At 43.1% G+C, this 17,108-nt stretch overlaps 2 protein-coding genes across 8 annotated transcripts; one reads left to right on the top strand and one right to left on the bottom strand.

Annotated features, from left to right (window-relative positions):
* Positions 1-1,579: 1,579 nt before the first annotated feature.
* LOC115166159 (proteasome subunit alpha type-7) lies at positions 1,580-4,223 on the bottom strand. 2 transcript variants are annotated; one of them, XM_029719902.1, is made up of 8 exons: positions 4,155-4,223; positions 3,513-3,624; positions 3,238-3,364; positions 2,822-2,946; positions 2,630-2,752; positions 2,350-2,469; positions 2,163-2,225; positions 1,580-2,057 (listed from the first exon to the last, which is right to left on the bottom strand). In XM_029719902.1, the coding sequence occupies exons 2-8, from the start codon at positions 3,606-3,608 to the stop codon at positions 1,971-1,973; spliced, it is 741 nt and encodes a 246-aa protein (XP_029575762.1). In that variant the 5' UTR covers positions 3,609-3,624; positions 4,155-4,223; the 3' UTR covers positions 1,580-1,970. The 2 variants fall into 2 exon arrangements, with proteins under 2 accessions (XP_029575762.1, XP_029575761.1); XM_029719901.1 differs by lacking the exon at positions 4,155-4,223 and having other exon boundaries at positions 3,513-3,674.
* On the top strand, positions 3,619-16,774 carry LOC115166157 (calcium-responsive transactivator). 6 transcript variants are annotated; one of them, XM_029719896.1, is made up of 12 exons: positions 3,619-3,900; positions 4,168-4,240; positions 5,400-5,476; positions 5,662-5,746; positions 5,913-6,060; positions 6,739-6,969; positions 12,328-12,501; positions 13,974-14,075; positions 14,678-14,770; positions 15,014-15,133; positions 15,397-15,589; positions 15,744-16,772. In XM_029719896.1, exons 2-12 carry the CDS (start codon positions 4,172-4,174, stop codon positions 15,868-15,870), a joined length of 1,419 nt encoding a protein of 472 aa, XP_029575756.1. In that variant the 5' UTR covers positions 3,619-3,900; positions 4,168-4,171; the 3' UTR covers positions 15,871-16,772. The 6 variants fall into 6 exon arrangements, with proteins under 6 accessions (XP_029575756.1, XP_029575755.1, XP_029575759.1 ...); XM_029719895.1 differs by lacking the exon at positions 3,619-3,900 and having other exon boundaries at positions 4,019-4,240; positions 15,744-16,774; XM_029719899.1 differs by lacking the exon at positions 3,619-3,900 and having other exon boundaries at positions 4,019-4,240; positions 15,397-15,524; positions 15,744-15,883.
* Positions 16,775-17,108: the final 334 nt, after the last annotated feature.

Genomic DNA, 17,108 nt, shown 5'->3' with positions numbered 1-17,108 from the left:
AGAAACTACAGTCCATCATTACTTTAAGACATGAAGAACTTTGAAAGATTCTTCAAGTGCAGTTGCAAAAACCATCAAGCGCTATGATGAAACTGGCTCTCATGAGGACCGCCACAGGAATGGAAGACCCAGAGTTACCTCTTTTGCAGAGGATACGTTCATTAGAGTTACCAGCCTCAGAAATTGCAGCTGAAATAAATGCTTCACAGAGTTCAAGTAACAGACACATCTCAACATCAACTGTTCAGAGGAGACTGCATGAATAAGGCCAAGGTCAAAATGCTGCAAGAAACCACTACTAAAGGGCACCAATAAGAAGAAAAGACTTGCTTGGGCCAAGAAACACAAGCAATGGACATTAAACCGGTAGAAATGTGTCCTTTGGTCTGGAGTCCAAATTGGAGATTTTTGGTTCCAAACGCTGTGTCTTTGTGACACGCGCTGTGGGTGAACGGATGATCTCCACATGTGTATTTCCCACCGTAAAGCATGGAGGAGGTGTTATGGTGTGGGGGTGCTTTGCTGGTGACACCGTCTGTGATTTATTTAGAATTCAAGGAACACTTAACCAGCATGGCTACCACAGCATTCTGCAGTGATACGCCATCCCATCTGGTTTGGGCTTAGTGCGACTATTATTGTTTTTCAACAGGACAATGACTGAACACACCTCCAGGCTGTGTAAGGGCTATTTTACCAAGAAGAAGAGTGATGGAGTGCTGCATCAGATGACCTTGCCTCCACAATCCCACGACCTCAACCAAATTGGGATGGTTTGGATGAGTTGGGCCGCAGAGTGAAGGAAAAGCAGCCAACAAGTGCTCAGCATATGTGGGAACTCCTTCAAGACTGTTGGAAAAGCATTCCAGGTGAAGCTGGTTGAGAAAATGCCAAGAGTGGGCAAAGCTGTCATCAAGGCAAAGGGTGGCTATTTAAAGAATCTCAAATATAAAATACATTTTGATTTGTCTAATACTTTTTTGGTTACTATATGATTCCGTGTGTGTTATTTCATAGTTTTGATGTCTTCACTATTATTCTACAATGTAGAATAAAGAAAAATCCTTGAATGAGTAGGTGTTCTAAAACTTTTGACCGGTAGTGTATATATTATTTTGTTTTTGTACATTTTGTATTCCATTATTGTTCTCCGCCATCATGAGGTGTTTTGTAATGAAGAAACATTGAGAATTTATTTTCACTCTCGGGTGCCCCACAACTGAATAAGTATATTTTTTGCCTGTGCTTTTCAACCTCTGCTATATTCTGATAAATAGCTAGATGACATGCACACTTCCTAAACTATTCAAAGGATCAATTTGAAGATGAAACTGAGGGGAAAATACCTTCAGGTAATTTTTGTGTTCCAGGTAATGTAAATATTACTTATTAATATAATTATAAATAACTTGATTAAAGACCAAATGTCTGCCAGAACTAATGAATTTCCATGTATTGGTTTGTTTTCTATAATTTTGAGCACAAGTGATGTTACATTGTTACAAATCTAATAAAGAAGGGAAATTGCTGATTCACTTGTTCTTGTTAATTTTCTCTGTTCAATGATAGTAACTGAAAGTTGTAGTTTAAAAACAGATATTTATTAATTGCAAGAATAAGGTAAAGTCTTAAGTTTCATATGGTCTATTAGGGCAGCAGTGTCTCTCCATCCATTTTATTGGGACTCCCAGGATGGGAGTAGTTTTGTTTTAGCCCAACACTAGTCTCGGCACCCAGAACAGTCTCTCCCAGCACTACCATGGCCTACCTGATTCAGCCAAACAAGAGCCCGGTGATTAGTCAAAACAAGTGTGGTAGTACTGGGCTAGAACAAAAATATGTACTCCTTAGGAGTCCCTCCAGCATTGGATAGAGAAACGATGAGATAATTAATGTAAACAATGAGATTCCTGATGCAATATTGAAGATGGATGAAGGCATGCTTGGTCATGACTTCAATCAGAAAGTGTTCATGTTTTCTTCTTTTGTTTCTCTGCTTCCTCCTTTTCCTTTTCAATAGCCGTGACGTATTCCTCAATTTCCTCTTGGACCAGAATCTATTTACAGTGGAAAAGAGGTCGTTAGGGGAGCATTTAAGTTGCATCATTACACAGGTGAGATCCTCTGACAGATTTGCGCAGGTGTCATGATTTCAAACAGACCTTCATTGATTCATCCCGCTTCATAATGGCCAACTCAATGTTCTTTCCCCCTGACTGGACAACCTGTGAACACGTGGAGCAAACCTTGAGACAGGAATAGCTGAGATTTCAATCATTAATAGCAGGTGCTCATGCAATATCGTTGCTGCCAATCAAAAGTTTGTATCTAGACTGGCATAAACCTCACCTCAAGTAGAGCTCTGATGGCCAGTTTAATGGTGTTTGTATCGGACTCCATATGCTCCTCTTTATAGTTCTTCTCTAGAAACTCACGTACAGTCTTGGCAGATCTTCCAATGGCATTTGCCTATGTACACAACCACATTTAGGTTTTCACATTCTACTCATATTTAATCACATTGCAACATTGCAACTTGAGGTACATTGGGTAATTCATTGGGGGTGATGACAAACCTGTCAAAGCACCTTAAATTATTCAGATGTATGGGTCAGAATTACACCCCTACCTTCCAGGCATGATATGTTCCTGAAGGGTCAGTTTGGTACAGATGGGGTGTTCCATCGAAATCAAACCCCACAATGAGGGAGGAGATGCCAAAGGGCCTTCGCCCATTGCTTTGGGTGTAGCGCTGAAAGTGGGAATATGTAGAAATGATATATCTGCACATGTGTATTGTACTGTAGTGTGTGTGTGGTACCTGTTTGATGCTGGAGATGAAGCGTGTGATGTACTCCACAGTCACAGGGTCTTCTACTGTAAGCCTGTGACTCTGACACTCCACCCGAGCCCTGTTAACAACGATCCTGGCATCTGCTGTCAACCCTGCAGGCCATGGGGTAAGGAGATAAAGTATGTTACACCAATTAAACACCTCACCCAACAAGGTGAACAAACAATCAAATTGCTAAATTTCAGCAGTAAAATGAAATGTATCATTCAAAGTAGGCCTACATGATCAAATGTTGATGACATAAATTATACCATACAAATGGTAGGCTAATTACATATTTGCAATCAACCACTTCACACCATCTGTGGCTTGGGTGCGCACTGTGCCTTATTGGTCCTATGTTGGTCTTCTTGCCTTATTGGTCATGTCCTACAGTAAGTTACCTGCAAAGGCCATGAAGACGTTGTCATCCAAGGCGCAGATTTTGCGCACTGTTCTGTCATCTTGGAGCTTGGCGACAGTTTTCTTCTCCACTCCTAGCACAACGACGTTTTTTCCTCGCACTCCAACCTGTAAATGAATTAGGCCCAAGTGATACAGTTGCGCCCGTTGTAGCACAATTCGGGTCTGCTTCTATTGATAGGCTACATTTGCATCGGCACAGACCCATTGTTTTGACCTCAATCAACATTGACAGAAATGAGACAGGACTACTTACAGCGGTTGAACCTTTTTTGACCGCCTCCTGTGCGTATTCCACCTGGAATAAGTGGCCATCGGGTGAGAACACTGTGATTGCACGATCGTAGCTCATCTTCCAAGCACTTCACCTGTAAAGAAAAGCTGATTTCTGTGTCTCCTCGACTTGCCGACGCTCTTTAACAAAAGTGAAAGTAATCCGACTGAATGAAACAGCAAATTCAAGTTGAACACAGCGCCTCATCCGGACTTTAGTGTGCAACAGCCTTGATTTATTGCGGCCATCTTTGGTTTACGTTGGAGAGTGAGCGCATTGGATGTCGTGAATCAAAGAACACCCCTACTACTGTGAGAAATTATACTGTAGCCTATAGCTGACTGCATGGGTTATACCAACACATTACTGAGTGAGTCTCGAAAAATACGATATTTTCATAGACATGATGGAATTCTGATCAACTCTCAATCTTAACAACAGAACCAAATGTAGAGTATCAATTTGCATCCAGGGGAATAGTGGTGAACTTATAATGTATTTTCATTTCGGAGCAATCCAGGGGTTCACACACCCCTATTATTTTCTGAACATGGAAAACCTAACTATGTTATACTGCACGCAAGATAATAGGCAAAATATTAGAATAAAACGAGCGTTTCTTACTGTTTCCTTATAGAACAATGTCGGTGGCATTTTCATCGGCGCGCCCAAGGAGCAAAGGGGAGGTGACACAACAAACGATACAAAAGGTGGGCTAATGCTATGTCTTTCTCTATTACGTCGTCTAACAGGAAATATTTCATTCTGGTCGATTTGAGAGCGTGGATAGAGTCAGCCAGTGCCAACGGTGGGAAAGTAGTCAACATCAGCACATAACTGGTACAATAGAGCGAGCCAAACAAAGTGACGTGATCATAAGACGCTAATGAAAACAAATTGACATTCATCAAAGGCTACTTTTTATTGCGTTGTTACTGTTGTGCTCTTCACTGCACAGTGTGGCTTTTAATGGAAGCCGACATAACGACTACAATGTTATGCGTTAGAACAACAACACATGTTGTCTAATAATAGACTATAGCATCCGAGACCAAAAAATCTAGTTTGTCCCGAGCTGACTGAATTTTTGCTTATTCTGGTGCATGCACTTCATGGGATTTTTTGTTAACTGTTATTTGAGTATTTTTTGGGTTCTTTTTCTTTAAGCAACATTTTATCCTTTACAAAATACACTCCATATGATAGGCTATTGTTACATAAAATAGTTGATAGCCAGCCGTGCCAAAGAGCCAGCCGTGCCAAAGATGTGAGAAGACTAGCGAGAATTCTTTAGACAGCCAGTGGTAAGAGGCAGGTGCACTGGATGAATGGATAGTCTGACAGTGGCAATGATGATGGAAGGTGTGGGCTTACGTGCAACATCATTGGACCTTTTTTTTATCCTCGAAGGAACGGGGAAGACTCTTATTGGTGCTTGTCAAATTGTTGAGGGTATATATATATGTATGTGTATATATATATATATATATATATATATATATATATATACGGTTAGAGCTCCTTCTTTGGATCGTAGCCTGTAGAGGACAGATTCCCCTTTCTTGTACACTCGCTTTTTGTCACTGATGTCAGAATGTTGTGATTGGCTGAAAATAATGGTAGACTTTTGGAGTTGCAGGAAAAAAAGACAAACCATGGCTCCGTCCGACTTAAAGTCTCTTCTGCCCTAGGCTCTTTCTGGCAACGTTAAATATACTCCAAGAAAAACAGCTGACCCAGATAATTTTGTTCTGAGAGTGGGGGCTTACGTGAGCGCAAGTCCCGAGAATTCAGGACACTTTATTATAGTGTCATAACTCTGTTATAATACGCTGCTCGCCAAACATGATTTTCTTTTATCTCCCCAAGATGCTGGATGAAAATCACCATCTGATACAATGCATAATGGATTACCAGAGCAAAGGAAAAACAGCAGAATGCACACAGTAGGAGTCACACCTGTCCTCATAGTGTTGTCACAGATGCATGTTATGTAGGTTACTATAGCAGATGTGTACTTGTATGAAGATGTGTTTCTAAGCATGAAGATAGTATATCAAAGTTGAATGATGGTCATCATGTTGAAGGCTCTTGTGATTAGTGATTAACCTGTCTTTCTGTGCTTTGACAGGTATCAGCAGATCCTTCACAGAAACCTAGTCTATCTGGCCACGATAGCAGATTCTAATCAGAACATGCAGTCACTGTTACCTGCAGTAAGTCTGTGTGGAGTTACGCAATACAATAGAGCCCCGTGTTGGTCTTCTTCTCGCTCTCGCTCTCTCTCTCTCTCTTACCCGGCCTCAATAGCTGTTCTTTAACTGTAACACAATTCCCAGATCTGTAAATTCACATGTCTCTCCTCTCCTCCTGTTCTCTCAGCCTCCTACCCCTAACATGGGGAATATAGGTGCTGGAGGAATGGGACAGAGTGGAGGCAGCGGGCCCCTACACTCCCAGAGTAATCTCAACGACACCATGACCCCTGGCCTGCCCCCTACCTCTATGATGCAGAGTCAGATGAGCAATGGTGAGACCCCCGTATACACACACACACACACGCACACACACACACACACACACACACACACACACACACACACACACACACACACACACACACACACACACACACACACACACACACACACACACACACACACTATCCACTGTATGTGTGTACTATCTGAATGCTCGCCTCTCTGCCAAACTGACTGTCTGCTGCATGTATGTCGTCTGTCTACCTCTCTTATGGCAGCATATTTGATCTCGTCCTCTGCTCTGTCCAGACATCATTCTATGATTCTATGGGTGCATCTCCATGTTTTAAAGTGGCCTCCTCTTCTACACTAATCCCTGAATACAGGATACTGTAAGTGGATGCTAACTGGGCATTTCATTCCATCTGTCCAGTTCTCTCACATCACTGCACATTAAGTAATGGAGACGAGGAGAGGAAGCCACTTCTTCAGATTATTTAGATGCACTCTTGTCCATTTATCGCTCCACTTATTCTTCTCTCGTAGTCTCTCCGCATAATATACACACCCTTGATTCAAAACTTCATTCTATGCCTACCGAGTCCTCCACAAGCCTCCTGTGGTGTAGCGATGAACTGGATGTGTTGCGTTTTCGTGGTGCCTGTGACCATGCTGGCACTGCGTGTGCCTGAGTGGCTGGCTGCTCTGACTGCTCTGTGTGTCGTCAGGCCCCAGCCACGCTCCCATGCAGCAGCAGGTGGGTCAGACACAGTCGGCTGGGCCCTCATCCACGTCCCTCAGCCTGCCAGCCAGCACCCACGGCTCAGCCTCCGGCTACAGCCACCCCGTGCCCCCCTCCTCCCAGGGCAGCATGATCCAGGGCCTTGGCCCAGGCTACGGTTCTTCCTCTTCCTCTTCTACCTCCTCCCGCAGCAACCTCAACATGCAGTCTAACACAGGTGAGCCAGCCAGGTGTAGAGGAATCAGCGACAAGGGATCAGTGGCATAGGAATACATCATCAAAGCCAATGATATGAAATCGTTATTGGAAACACTATTCCTTTGGAAATACATAATTGCTAATTGCGCTATTCTATTTTGTTTTCTCCAGCGAGTCTTGTTGCTAAGTGCATTGGTAACGATTGTTGAGTCCACTCATAGCGTATTGTGATTGGCAGAAAGTAAGCAGGGAGGGTGAGAGGCCAGCCCCCACTAGAGTAAATGTCAGAGCTCTGGAAGGGAAGGGGGGATGGTCAGGGAGGAAGGGAAGCAAAAGGGTTGAACATTAGAGGATAGAGCAGGGATTATCATCTTGATTCAGCCTCTGGCGATTTGTTTTCTTGAGCGGATGGTCGTGGGGCCCAAACAGGTATAATATTTGACTAAAACATAATAATATTAAATAGAGGTCGACCGATTAATCGGAATGGCCGATTAATTAGGGCCGATTTTCAAGTTGTCATAACAATCGGTAATCTGTATTTTTGGACATCGATTTGCCGATTATTTATTTAAAATTTTAATTTTTTTTACACCTTTATTTAACTAGGCAAGTCAGTTAAAAACACATTCTTATTTTCAATGACGGCCTAGGAACGGTGGGTTAACTGCCTTGTTCAGGGGCAGAACGACAGATTTTTACCTTGTCAGCTCGGGGATTCAATCTTGCAACCTTACGGTTAACTAGTCCAACGCTCTAACCACCTGCTTTACATTGCACTCCACGAGGAGCCTGCCTGTTACGCGAATGCAGTAAGAAGCAAAGGTAAGTTGCTAGCTAGCATTAAACGGGTGGCTGTTGTCGATGTGTTCCTGGTTCGAGTCCAGGTAGGAGTGAGGAGAGGGACGGAAGCTATACTGTTACACTTGCAATACTAAAGTGCCTATAAGAACATCCAATAGTCAAAGGTATATTAAATACAAATCGTATAGAGAGAAATAGTCCTATAATTCCTATAATAATTACAACCTAAAACTTCTTACCTGGGAATATTGAAGACTCATGTTAAAAGGAACCACCAGCTTTCACATGTTCTCATGTTCTGAGCAAGGCACTTAAATGTTAGCTTTCTTACATGGCACATATTGCACTTTTACTTTCTTCTCCAACACTTTGTTTTTGCATTATTTAAACCACATTGAACATGTTTCATTATTTATTTGAGGCTAAATTGATTTTATTAATGTATTATATTAAGTTAAAATAAGTGTTCATTCAGTATTGTTGTAGTTGTCATTATTACAAATAAACAAAAGAATCGGCCGATTAATCGGCATCGGGATTTTTGGGGGCTACCCAATAATCAGGTATCGGTATCGGCGTTGAAAAATCATAATCGGCCGACCTCTAATATTAAACCTTTCTTCCATTTGTATATGATCACGTGTCTCTATTATGAGTGGCAATACTTCAGAACAGATTTCCAAAATTAAAATCACCTGGAGCGGATTTCCTGGTGTTTTTACAGTATTTTTTTTGTCCCCAAAAAAACTATAATAAAAAAACAACGATATACTGGATACTGAACAAAAATATAGAAGTGTTGATCCCATGTTTCATGAGCTGAAATAAAATATCCCAAAAATGTTCCATACGCACAAAAAACTTGGTTCTCTCAATTTTTGTGCACAAATTTGTTTACATAGTAAGCATTTCTCCTTTGCCAAGATAATCCATCCACCTGACAGGTGTGGCATATCAAGAAGCTTATTAAACAGCATGATCATTACACAGGTGCACCTGGTTCTGGGGACAATAAAATGCCACTCTAAAATGTGCAGTATTGTCACACAATGCAATGCCACTGATGTGTGCAATTGGCATGCTTACTGCAGGAATATCCACCAGAGCTGTTGCATGAGAATTTAATGTTAATCTCTCTACCATAAGTCGCTTCCAATGTCGTTTTAAAGAATTTGGTAGTATGTCCAACCGACCTCACAACCGCAGAGCCACACCAGCCCAGGACTTCCACATCCGGCTTCTTCACCTGCGGGATGGTCTGAGACGAGCCACCCGGACAGTTGATTAAACTGTGGGTTTGCACAACCGAATAATTTCTGCACAAACTGTCAGAAACCGTCTCAGGGAAACGCTTTTCTGTGCTTGTCATCTGCACCAGGTTCTTGACCAGACTGCAGTTAGGCGTCGTAACCGACTTCAGTGGGCAAATGCTCACCTTCGATGGCCACTTGCACGCTGGAGAAGAGTGCTCTTCACGGATGAATCTCGGTTTCAACTGTGCTGGGCAGATGGCAGCGTGTATGGCGTTGTGTGGGCGAACAGTTTGCTGATGTCAACGTTGTGAACAGAGTGCCCCATAGTGGGGTTATGGTATGGGCAGTTATCGTATGGCAATTTGAATTTGAATTTGAGATACCGTGACGAGATCCTGGGGCACAATGTCGTGCCATTCATCCGCCGCCGTCACATGTTTCAGCATGCACTGCCCCATGTCGCAAGGATCTGTACACAATTCCTGGAAACTGAAAATGTCCCAGTTCTTCCATGGTCTGCGTACTCACCAGACATGTCACCCATTGAGCCTTTTTGGGATGCTCTGGATCGACATGTACGACAGCTTGTTCCAGTTACCGCCAATATCCAGCAACTTCGTACAGCCATTAAAGAGGAGTGGGACAATATTTCACAGGCCACAATCAACAGCCTGATCAACTCTATGCGAAGGAGCTGTGTCACGCTCCATGAGGCAAATGGGGGTCATACCAGATACTGACTGGTTTCCTGATCCATGCCCCTACCTTTTTTTTAAGGTATCTGTGACCTACAGATGCATATCTGCATTCCCAGTCATGAAATCCATAGATTAGGGCCATGTTTATTTATTTTAATTGACTTATCTTCTTATATGAACTGTAAATCTTTTAAATTGTTGCATTTATATTTTTGTTCAGTGTATAATTAAATTGTTTTGCTCAGAAAACTTGGGGGGCCAATATCCGCCTGTGGGGCGCAAGTTTGCGAACCCTGTCTTAGAGTGATACAGTTAAAGTCGGACGTTTCCATACACCTTAGCCAAATACATTTAAACTCAGTTTTTCACAATTCCTGACATTTAATCCTAGTAAAAATTCCCTGTCTTAGGTCAGTTAGGATCACCACTTTATTTTAAGAATGTAAAATTTCAGAGTAATAGTAGAGAGACTGATTTATTTCAGCATTTCTTTCTTTCATCACATTCCCAGTGGGTCAAAAGTTTACATACACTCAATTAATATTTGGTAGCAATGCCTTTAAATTGTTTAACTTGGGTCAAATGTTTCGGGTAGCCTTCCACAAGCTTCCCACAATAAGTTGGGTGAATTTTGGCCCATTCCTCCTGACAGAGCTGGTGTAACTGAGTCAGGTTTGTAGGCCTCCTTGCTCGCACACGCTTTTTCAGTTCTGCCCACAAATTTTCTATAGGATTGAGGTCAGGGCTTTGTGATGGCCACTGCAATACCTTGACTTTGTTGTTCTTAAGCCATTTTGCCACAACTTTGGAAGTTTTCATGGGTCATTGTCCATTTGGAAGACCCATTTGTGACCAAGCTTTAACTTCCTGACTGATGTCTTGAGATGTTGCTTCAATGTGCACCAGTCCCTCCTGCAGCAAAGCACCCCCACAACATGATGCTGCCACCCCCGTGCTTCACGGTTGAGATGGTGTTCTTCGGCTTGCAAGCTTCCCCCTTTTTCCTCCAAACATAACGATGGTCATTATGGCCAAAGAGTTCTATTTTTGTTTCCTCAGACCAGAGGACATTTCTCCAAAAAGTACAGTCTTTGTCCCCATGTGCAGTTGCAAACCGTAGTCTGTCTTTTTTATGGTGGTTTTGGAGCCCTGGCTTCTTCCTTGCTGAGCGGCATTTAAGGTTATGTTGATATAGGACTCATTTTACTGTGGATATAGATACTTTTGTACCTGTTTCCTCCATCATCTTCACAAGGTCCTTTGCTGTTGTTCTGGGATTGATTTGCATTTTTCACACCAAAGTACGTTCATCTCTAGGAGACGGAACGTGTCTCCTTCCTGAGAAGTATGATGGCTGCGTGGTCCCATGGTGTTTAAACTTGTGTACTATTGTTTGTACAGATGAACGTGGTACCTTCAGGCGTTTGGAAATTGCTCCCAAGGAAGAACCAGACTTGTGGAGGTTTACCTTTTTTTTCTGAGGTCTTGGCTGATTTCTTTTGATTTTCCCTTGATGTCAAGCAAAGAGGCACTGAGTTTGAGTTTGAAGGTAGGCCTTGAAATACATCCACAGGTACACCTCCAATTGACTCAAATGATGTAAATTAGCCTGTTTAAAGGCACAGTCAACTTAGTGTGTGTAAACTTCTGACCAACAATTGTTGGAAAAATTAATTGTGTCGTGCACAAAGTAGATGTCCTAACCAACTTGCCAAAACTATAGTTTGTTAACAAGAAATTTGTGGAGTGGTTGAAAAACTAGTTTTAATGACTCCAACCTAAGTGTATGTAAACTTCCGACTTCAACTGTACATGTGTAGTCTGGAGGTTGGGATTGAGGGTATACTGTAGTGTTCCCTGTATCAGTAGGGCCTAGAGAGGGAGGGAGAGATAGGGAGGGAGGTCTGCTCTCCCAGGATTCTAGAAAATGAGGATTATATTGATTTAGACAGGAGACAGGACATTGGTGGATGATTCACTGACCCAAGGAACCCCTGAAGGTATTCCACAGCGTTTCAATATCATTCTCAATAACCTTCCCTCTGCCCTCTCTGTTAGAAAACCTTCTCTAGTCTTTATACACTTGAACTTCACACTCCAAAACCTCTGAATGTCTGCATTGTCCTATATGAACGACAAGAAGAACCAAACACATTCAGTTCATCAGACTGGTAGGCAGCCCCATCCTCCCTCTGGAGTCTTGTATTTGCTAGTCTAGCCCCAGTCACCTCCCTGCTTCAGGCTCTCCTCTCTTCTCCTGACCTGTAACCCTGACATGCAGCCCTGCAGCCCACCCTCGTCTCCCTGGTTGTCCATGTGTATTTATCTCTGTTTTATGCACTGACCCCTCTATGGCTTCTTTTCCATTTCCTCCAGAGCATTTTAAAGCCTCTCTCTCTCCCAGATTCTTTGAGTATTTGAAACAGCCCCCCTCCCTTTCTGGCTACTCTCTGACTGTCATGACCCCTCCCTTTTTTTCTTCTTCTTTTGATTCTGCCTGTTTCTGTTCTGGTTATGTATGTTGTTGATGACAGTGATGAAGATGTTGACATTGTGTGTGTGTGTTAATGTTTAAGATCTCTCCCCATAACGCCCCTTCCCTCCCCCCCAACCGCCTTTTAGTCTCCATGATGCACCAGCAGTCGGCCACACCTCATTACCCGTCATCCCAGACTGGTGGCGGGCAGCAGCAGTACCAGGGTCAGCAGGCTGCTATGGGCATGTTGGGGCAGAGCGGGCAAGGCAACAACATGATGAGCCAGAGGCCCATGGGGACCTACCGACCCACACAGCAAGGTAAGTGACCGTGGCTTTCTGTCTTTCTCCAGGCTGCTGCGGTTTGGTCATGGGCTGCAGATGCACTGTGGTTTATATGTGGAGAAAATGGCTGTGTGGTTCATGGTGGAGATGATTACTAGAGAACTCCTGAAGATGTAGCCACAGCGGATGCAGATGACATGGACGTTGGCTGAAAGGTGGATATGTTAATGGTTAGCAGGTGTTTAGGAGGTGTGAGCCTAAAAAACAGACTATGATATTTATGGTGGATATAATCTGTCACGGATGCGCATACGTTACCATGGTATCGCAGGTGTGTAGCCTAGATGATCTCACCCATAGTAATGGCCTGCCTGTAACTTTACTGAAGATTTATGGCTGTTGTAACTTGGAGTCCCAGTCTCTGTAAATCCCTTTACCCATGGTGTCAGCATGAGCCTAAAACTAGTCCCTAAACGTCCCCTTGTGTTTGGTGTGGGACGTGGACTAGGCATGTACCTCACAGAGACTCGTCAGTAGCTCGTCTGTAGGATGTCTGAGAAAATGTCTCCAGGGAAACAGAGGTCACTTGCCCTGGGTTGTTTGCTGTGGCTTACCTTAGTCTTATCCCAGCTTGTCCAGGTACGATCACTAGATCTTGTCTACAAGGACTCTATTGTTCCAGTGTATAGTTCATCACTGAGAAAGGATATTTGTCAATGGGGAATTGAATCGTTTTCTTTTGCCATGAAAGATTATTTGTTCTCTAGCTGTTGACTGCTCTGATAATGGTCCTTTTTGCATTACGTTATTGGATCAATATTTTGTAGAATATTAATATTTAGCAAGACTGTGAGTTGCTGTCTTGCAGATACAGCGATATTTCTAGCAATACTTCTGGCAACGGAAATAAATATATTTGGTTTCTGATTCAGTCGTTTGTGAAGGAATGGCATCTGGAGTTTCTGCACACCACCACCACAGCGTCTCCCATATGATTGGCCCGTCTGAGATTTCAAAAACCACTCTTATTGGTCCTTTCAGAAAGTCATATTTCATTTAATTCTCATAGGATTCTATACTTTTTCAGATCATGGTTTGGATAGGGCTGAACATTCTGAAATGAAAATGGACGCCAAAATGATGCATTTTCTTCCCATGGAATTCACATTTCAGACAACGCCTCCAACACAATCATTTATTCAGTTTAAATCTACCAATAGGACCTCTTGAACTTGAGTCATTGAACTACAAAAAAGCTTCTCATTATGTAATTAGCACCCATAAGACACTACTTCTCTCTCTCACACTCACACACACACACACACACACACACACACACACACACACACACACACACACACACACACACACACACACACACACACACACACACACACACTCCCCTCCAACTCCCAAAGCGCCCTGGTCCAGCCCCCTTTAGTCACCAACACAGAGGCCCATTGGTCCGACCAGCTGATTAACCAATGCTGGTGTCGCCTGTCTTGCAGGATCTGCACCGCAGTACATGGGACAAGACGATTTCTACGGAGAGCAGTACGGACACACTCAGAGCTCCAGCGAGCCCATAAACCAGCAGTATTACTCTGATGGTAATCATTTAGAGCCTTGACCCTCACACACACAACCCCTCCAACACATACACACCTTTCAGACATCTCAATCACACACACGCACACGCATACATGCCATCCCGTCTCAGTGTCATCCCACTGCCCTGTCTTCAAGTTATACTGCAGCGCTGAACTCCATATTCCAATCCTCTGGCTTCTTGTCTTTCCTTTCCCTTCGTGTGGGAGTTCAATGGGAGTCTTTTGTACGGTGGATTTTTGTGGAAGGATTATGATTTTGATGGCAAAGTGCCGAGTTTGGTCTTAGAACTGTTTCCTCCCGGTGTGCCTCTGTCAATAGTGTTCCCGTCTGGTGTGCGGAAATGTTAGATTTCCCATTTTTGAAAATCGTTTAGGGCAGAGCTCCAACTGATTCTAGAGTGTTTTTGTGTGCTTTCTGTGTTTGAGTGTCCGAGGCACTTCAAATGTCTGTTTGTGCTCTTGTCAACTAATGGGTGCAGACCTATGTATGTAAGCTTTTTACAAACTGTGAAAGGACCAAGCTCTCTACTGTAAATGTGTGAGGAGCCACATTGTTTTATGGTGGATTGGTTTTGGCATGTGCTCATTCCTGCCCCCTCCAGGTCATGGGGAGTACTCCTACCAACAGTCATCCTACGGTGAACAGGGCTATGAGAGGTCCTTTGATGAGTCCTCACAGCACTACTACGAAGGAGGTATGTTCCCAAAACACATAGGCTCATGCCTAATAAGCATAAAGGTTGTGAACTTGTGATAGTTTTGTAGCTGCTAGCTATATGCCACTTTAGGCCCAATCTCAGACACCCAGAACTACAGTAAAATCTTGCGTAATTGTGTCAGATGCTCGATTACTATTAATGTTACACGCATCTGTCCACGAGAGATTACAGTATAAAGTTAAGTCTTGAAGTAGTTAAATTGCTGCTCCCGACCCCCAGGCAACTCCCAGTACAGTCAGCAGCAGGCCCAGTACCAGCAAGGGTCAGGCCAGCAGCAGCCCTTCAGCCAACAACAGTACCCCTCACAGCAGGGCTACAGCGGACAGCCACAGGGCTACGGTAAGGAACACACACAGGCGCACACACACACGCACACACGCTTGCATGAACGCACAGACATACAGTGACAGACACATAGACATACACGTGCCTATGTTTCGCAATGGACATATTGATGTTGCTGATAGTTGGGATTGTTGGGCTGGTTGGGAATTGAACATTCATATCAGGACATTTTTTTTTTTTTAAAGATGATGATTGTTTCACTGTTACATCCGTCAGTGTGATTCAAGACTTGGTTGATTGACTGATTTGGTCTCCAGGTCCAGGTCAGGGTGCGCCGTCCCAGTACTCCCAGTACCAGCAGGGTCAGGGCCAGCAGTACAGCTCCTACCGCTCCTCCCAGGCTGCCTCTGGGGCACAGACACAGAGGCCCTACGCCTACGAACAGGTACAACTACAGCTACCCCCAACCCCACGTTTTGAGGAGGACTGTGCTGTCCAACAAAACATTGGGTAAATTGGGCAACTCACACCGCAAATTACCACAGTGGCGATGCCCATGGGTTGCTTTGAATCATGAGAAAGTATTCATGAACAAAAGTATTCCCCATCTCATGCTGACCTGACATGACTAAAGATGTTTATTTTCTAACTCCCTCTCTTTTAGGGTCAATACGGAAACTACCAGCAATAAGGCACCACCTCCTGGGCAAACTGGTGGACAAGTTAGGCAAGGGAACAGTTCTGTGAATAACCCCCAACAGTCGTGTGTAAACCAGTCTCTGAGTAAATGAGTTAGATTTATCTCTGAATCTTTTTAGTTTGCTGAGACACGGATTAGCAGGCTAGCAGTCAGATTCATGTTCTGCTGGTTCACTATTTTCTAACTGAGTACAGGTGAACTGGTTCAGGAGATCCTGCATGAAACACCTCTTATCTCTGCTTTCTCTTCTTTTCCTCGCCCTCTAAGATGATTTGAATTATGGGGTATCTGGTAACAAATCGGGGAACCCTCAATAGCATTATTATATTAACGTTGGCACCATCATAAGCGTTGAAAAGACTCATATGTTTAATTCGAACCTTGCCTTTATATGTCTTCCTTTTTTGGTCTCTGTCCTCGCTATCAACCTCTGTCTGGTTCTCTCACCCTACTTTTCTGTCTGTCTTTCACAGGGTGCACAATACAAGTGCTGTCCTCTGTCTAAGATTGTAATTTAAAATGTGCCCAGGTCACAAAAATAATGTTTGGTCATACATTCAGCATCTTTTATTCAGTGTAAAGCTTAACTTGATTAAGGTGAAAATGGGACTTGTCAGTAGTGTTCAAACTGAAGTGTTCAGGTTGTGTTTGAAACTGTGAAGTTGTGTAGATCGGTGTGTGATGTTACCGACTGTTCAGTGTTACCACTCTGTCTGCATATGAAGAACACATGTTTGAGTAAGGTTATAGACACAATAGCTGGTAGATTGACAAGAGAGTGCAACTATCAACAACCATCATATTACAGCTAATATGTACAATTAATTTCCATGATCAAACCTCTTTGTTAATTCTTTAATTTTGTCTGATTGCATATCTTTTTTTAACTAAACATTTTTTTATTAAGCAAAATTATTTGTAGATTTTTATAAGTTGGGACTTTTTCCATGCTATATTTACACTGAACAAAAATATAAACGCAACAATTTCAAAGATTTTCCTGAGTTACAGTTCATATAAGGAACAGTCAATTGAAATGAATTCATTAGGCCCTAATCTATGGATTTCACATTACTGGGAATACAGATATGATTCTGTTGGTCACAGATAACTTTGGAAAAAAGGGAGGGGCGTGGATCAATTATGTTCATTGTTCGTAGCGTATGCCTGCCCATACCATAACCCCATCGCCACCATGGGGCACTCTGTTCACAATGCTGCCATCAGCAAACTGCTTGCCTACACGACGCCATCCACGCTGTCTGCCATCAGCCCTGTACAGTTGAAACCAGGATTCATCCATCAAGAGCACACTTCTCCAGCATGCCA

The sequence above is a fragment of the Salmo trutta genome, chromosome 28 (genome assembly GCF_901001165.1).
Source record: "Salmo trutta chromosome 28, fSalTru1.1, whole genome shotgun sequence".
Lineage (NCBI taxonomy): Eukaryota > Metazoa > Chordata > Actinopteri > Salmoniformes > Salmonidae > Salmo > Salmo trutta.
The sequence above is the reverse complement of the archived record's forward strand: the minus strand, read 5'-3'. Positions and strand labels throughout refer to the sequence as shown.

Coding starts and splice junctions, on each gene's coding strand:
- LOC115166159 (XM_029719902.1), bottom strand. CDS start 3,608: ATGAGCTACGATCGTGCAATCACAGTGTTCTCACCCGATGGCCACTTA. Junction 2,470..2,629: donor GAACATATCATGCCTGGAAG/GTAGGGGTGTAA, acceptor TTGTGTACATAG/GCAAATGCCATTGGAAGATC. Junction 2,226..2,349: donor CCATCAGAGCTCTACTTGAG/GTGAGGTTTATG, acceptor ACGTGTTCACAG/GTTGTCCAGTCAGGGGGAAA.
- LOC115166157 (XM_029719895.1), top strand. CDS start 4,172: ATGTCGGTGGCATTTTCATCGGCGCGCCCAAGGAGCAAAGGGGAGGTG. Junction 6,061..6,738: donor GCAGAGTCAGATGAGCAATG/GTGAGACCCCCG, acceptor GTGTGTCGTCAG/GCCCCAGCCACGCTCCCATG. Junction 12,502..13,973: donor CTACCGACCCACACAGCAAG/GTAAGTGACCGT, acceptor CCTGTCTTGCAG/GATCTGCACCGCAGTACATG.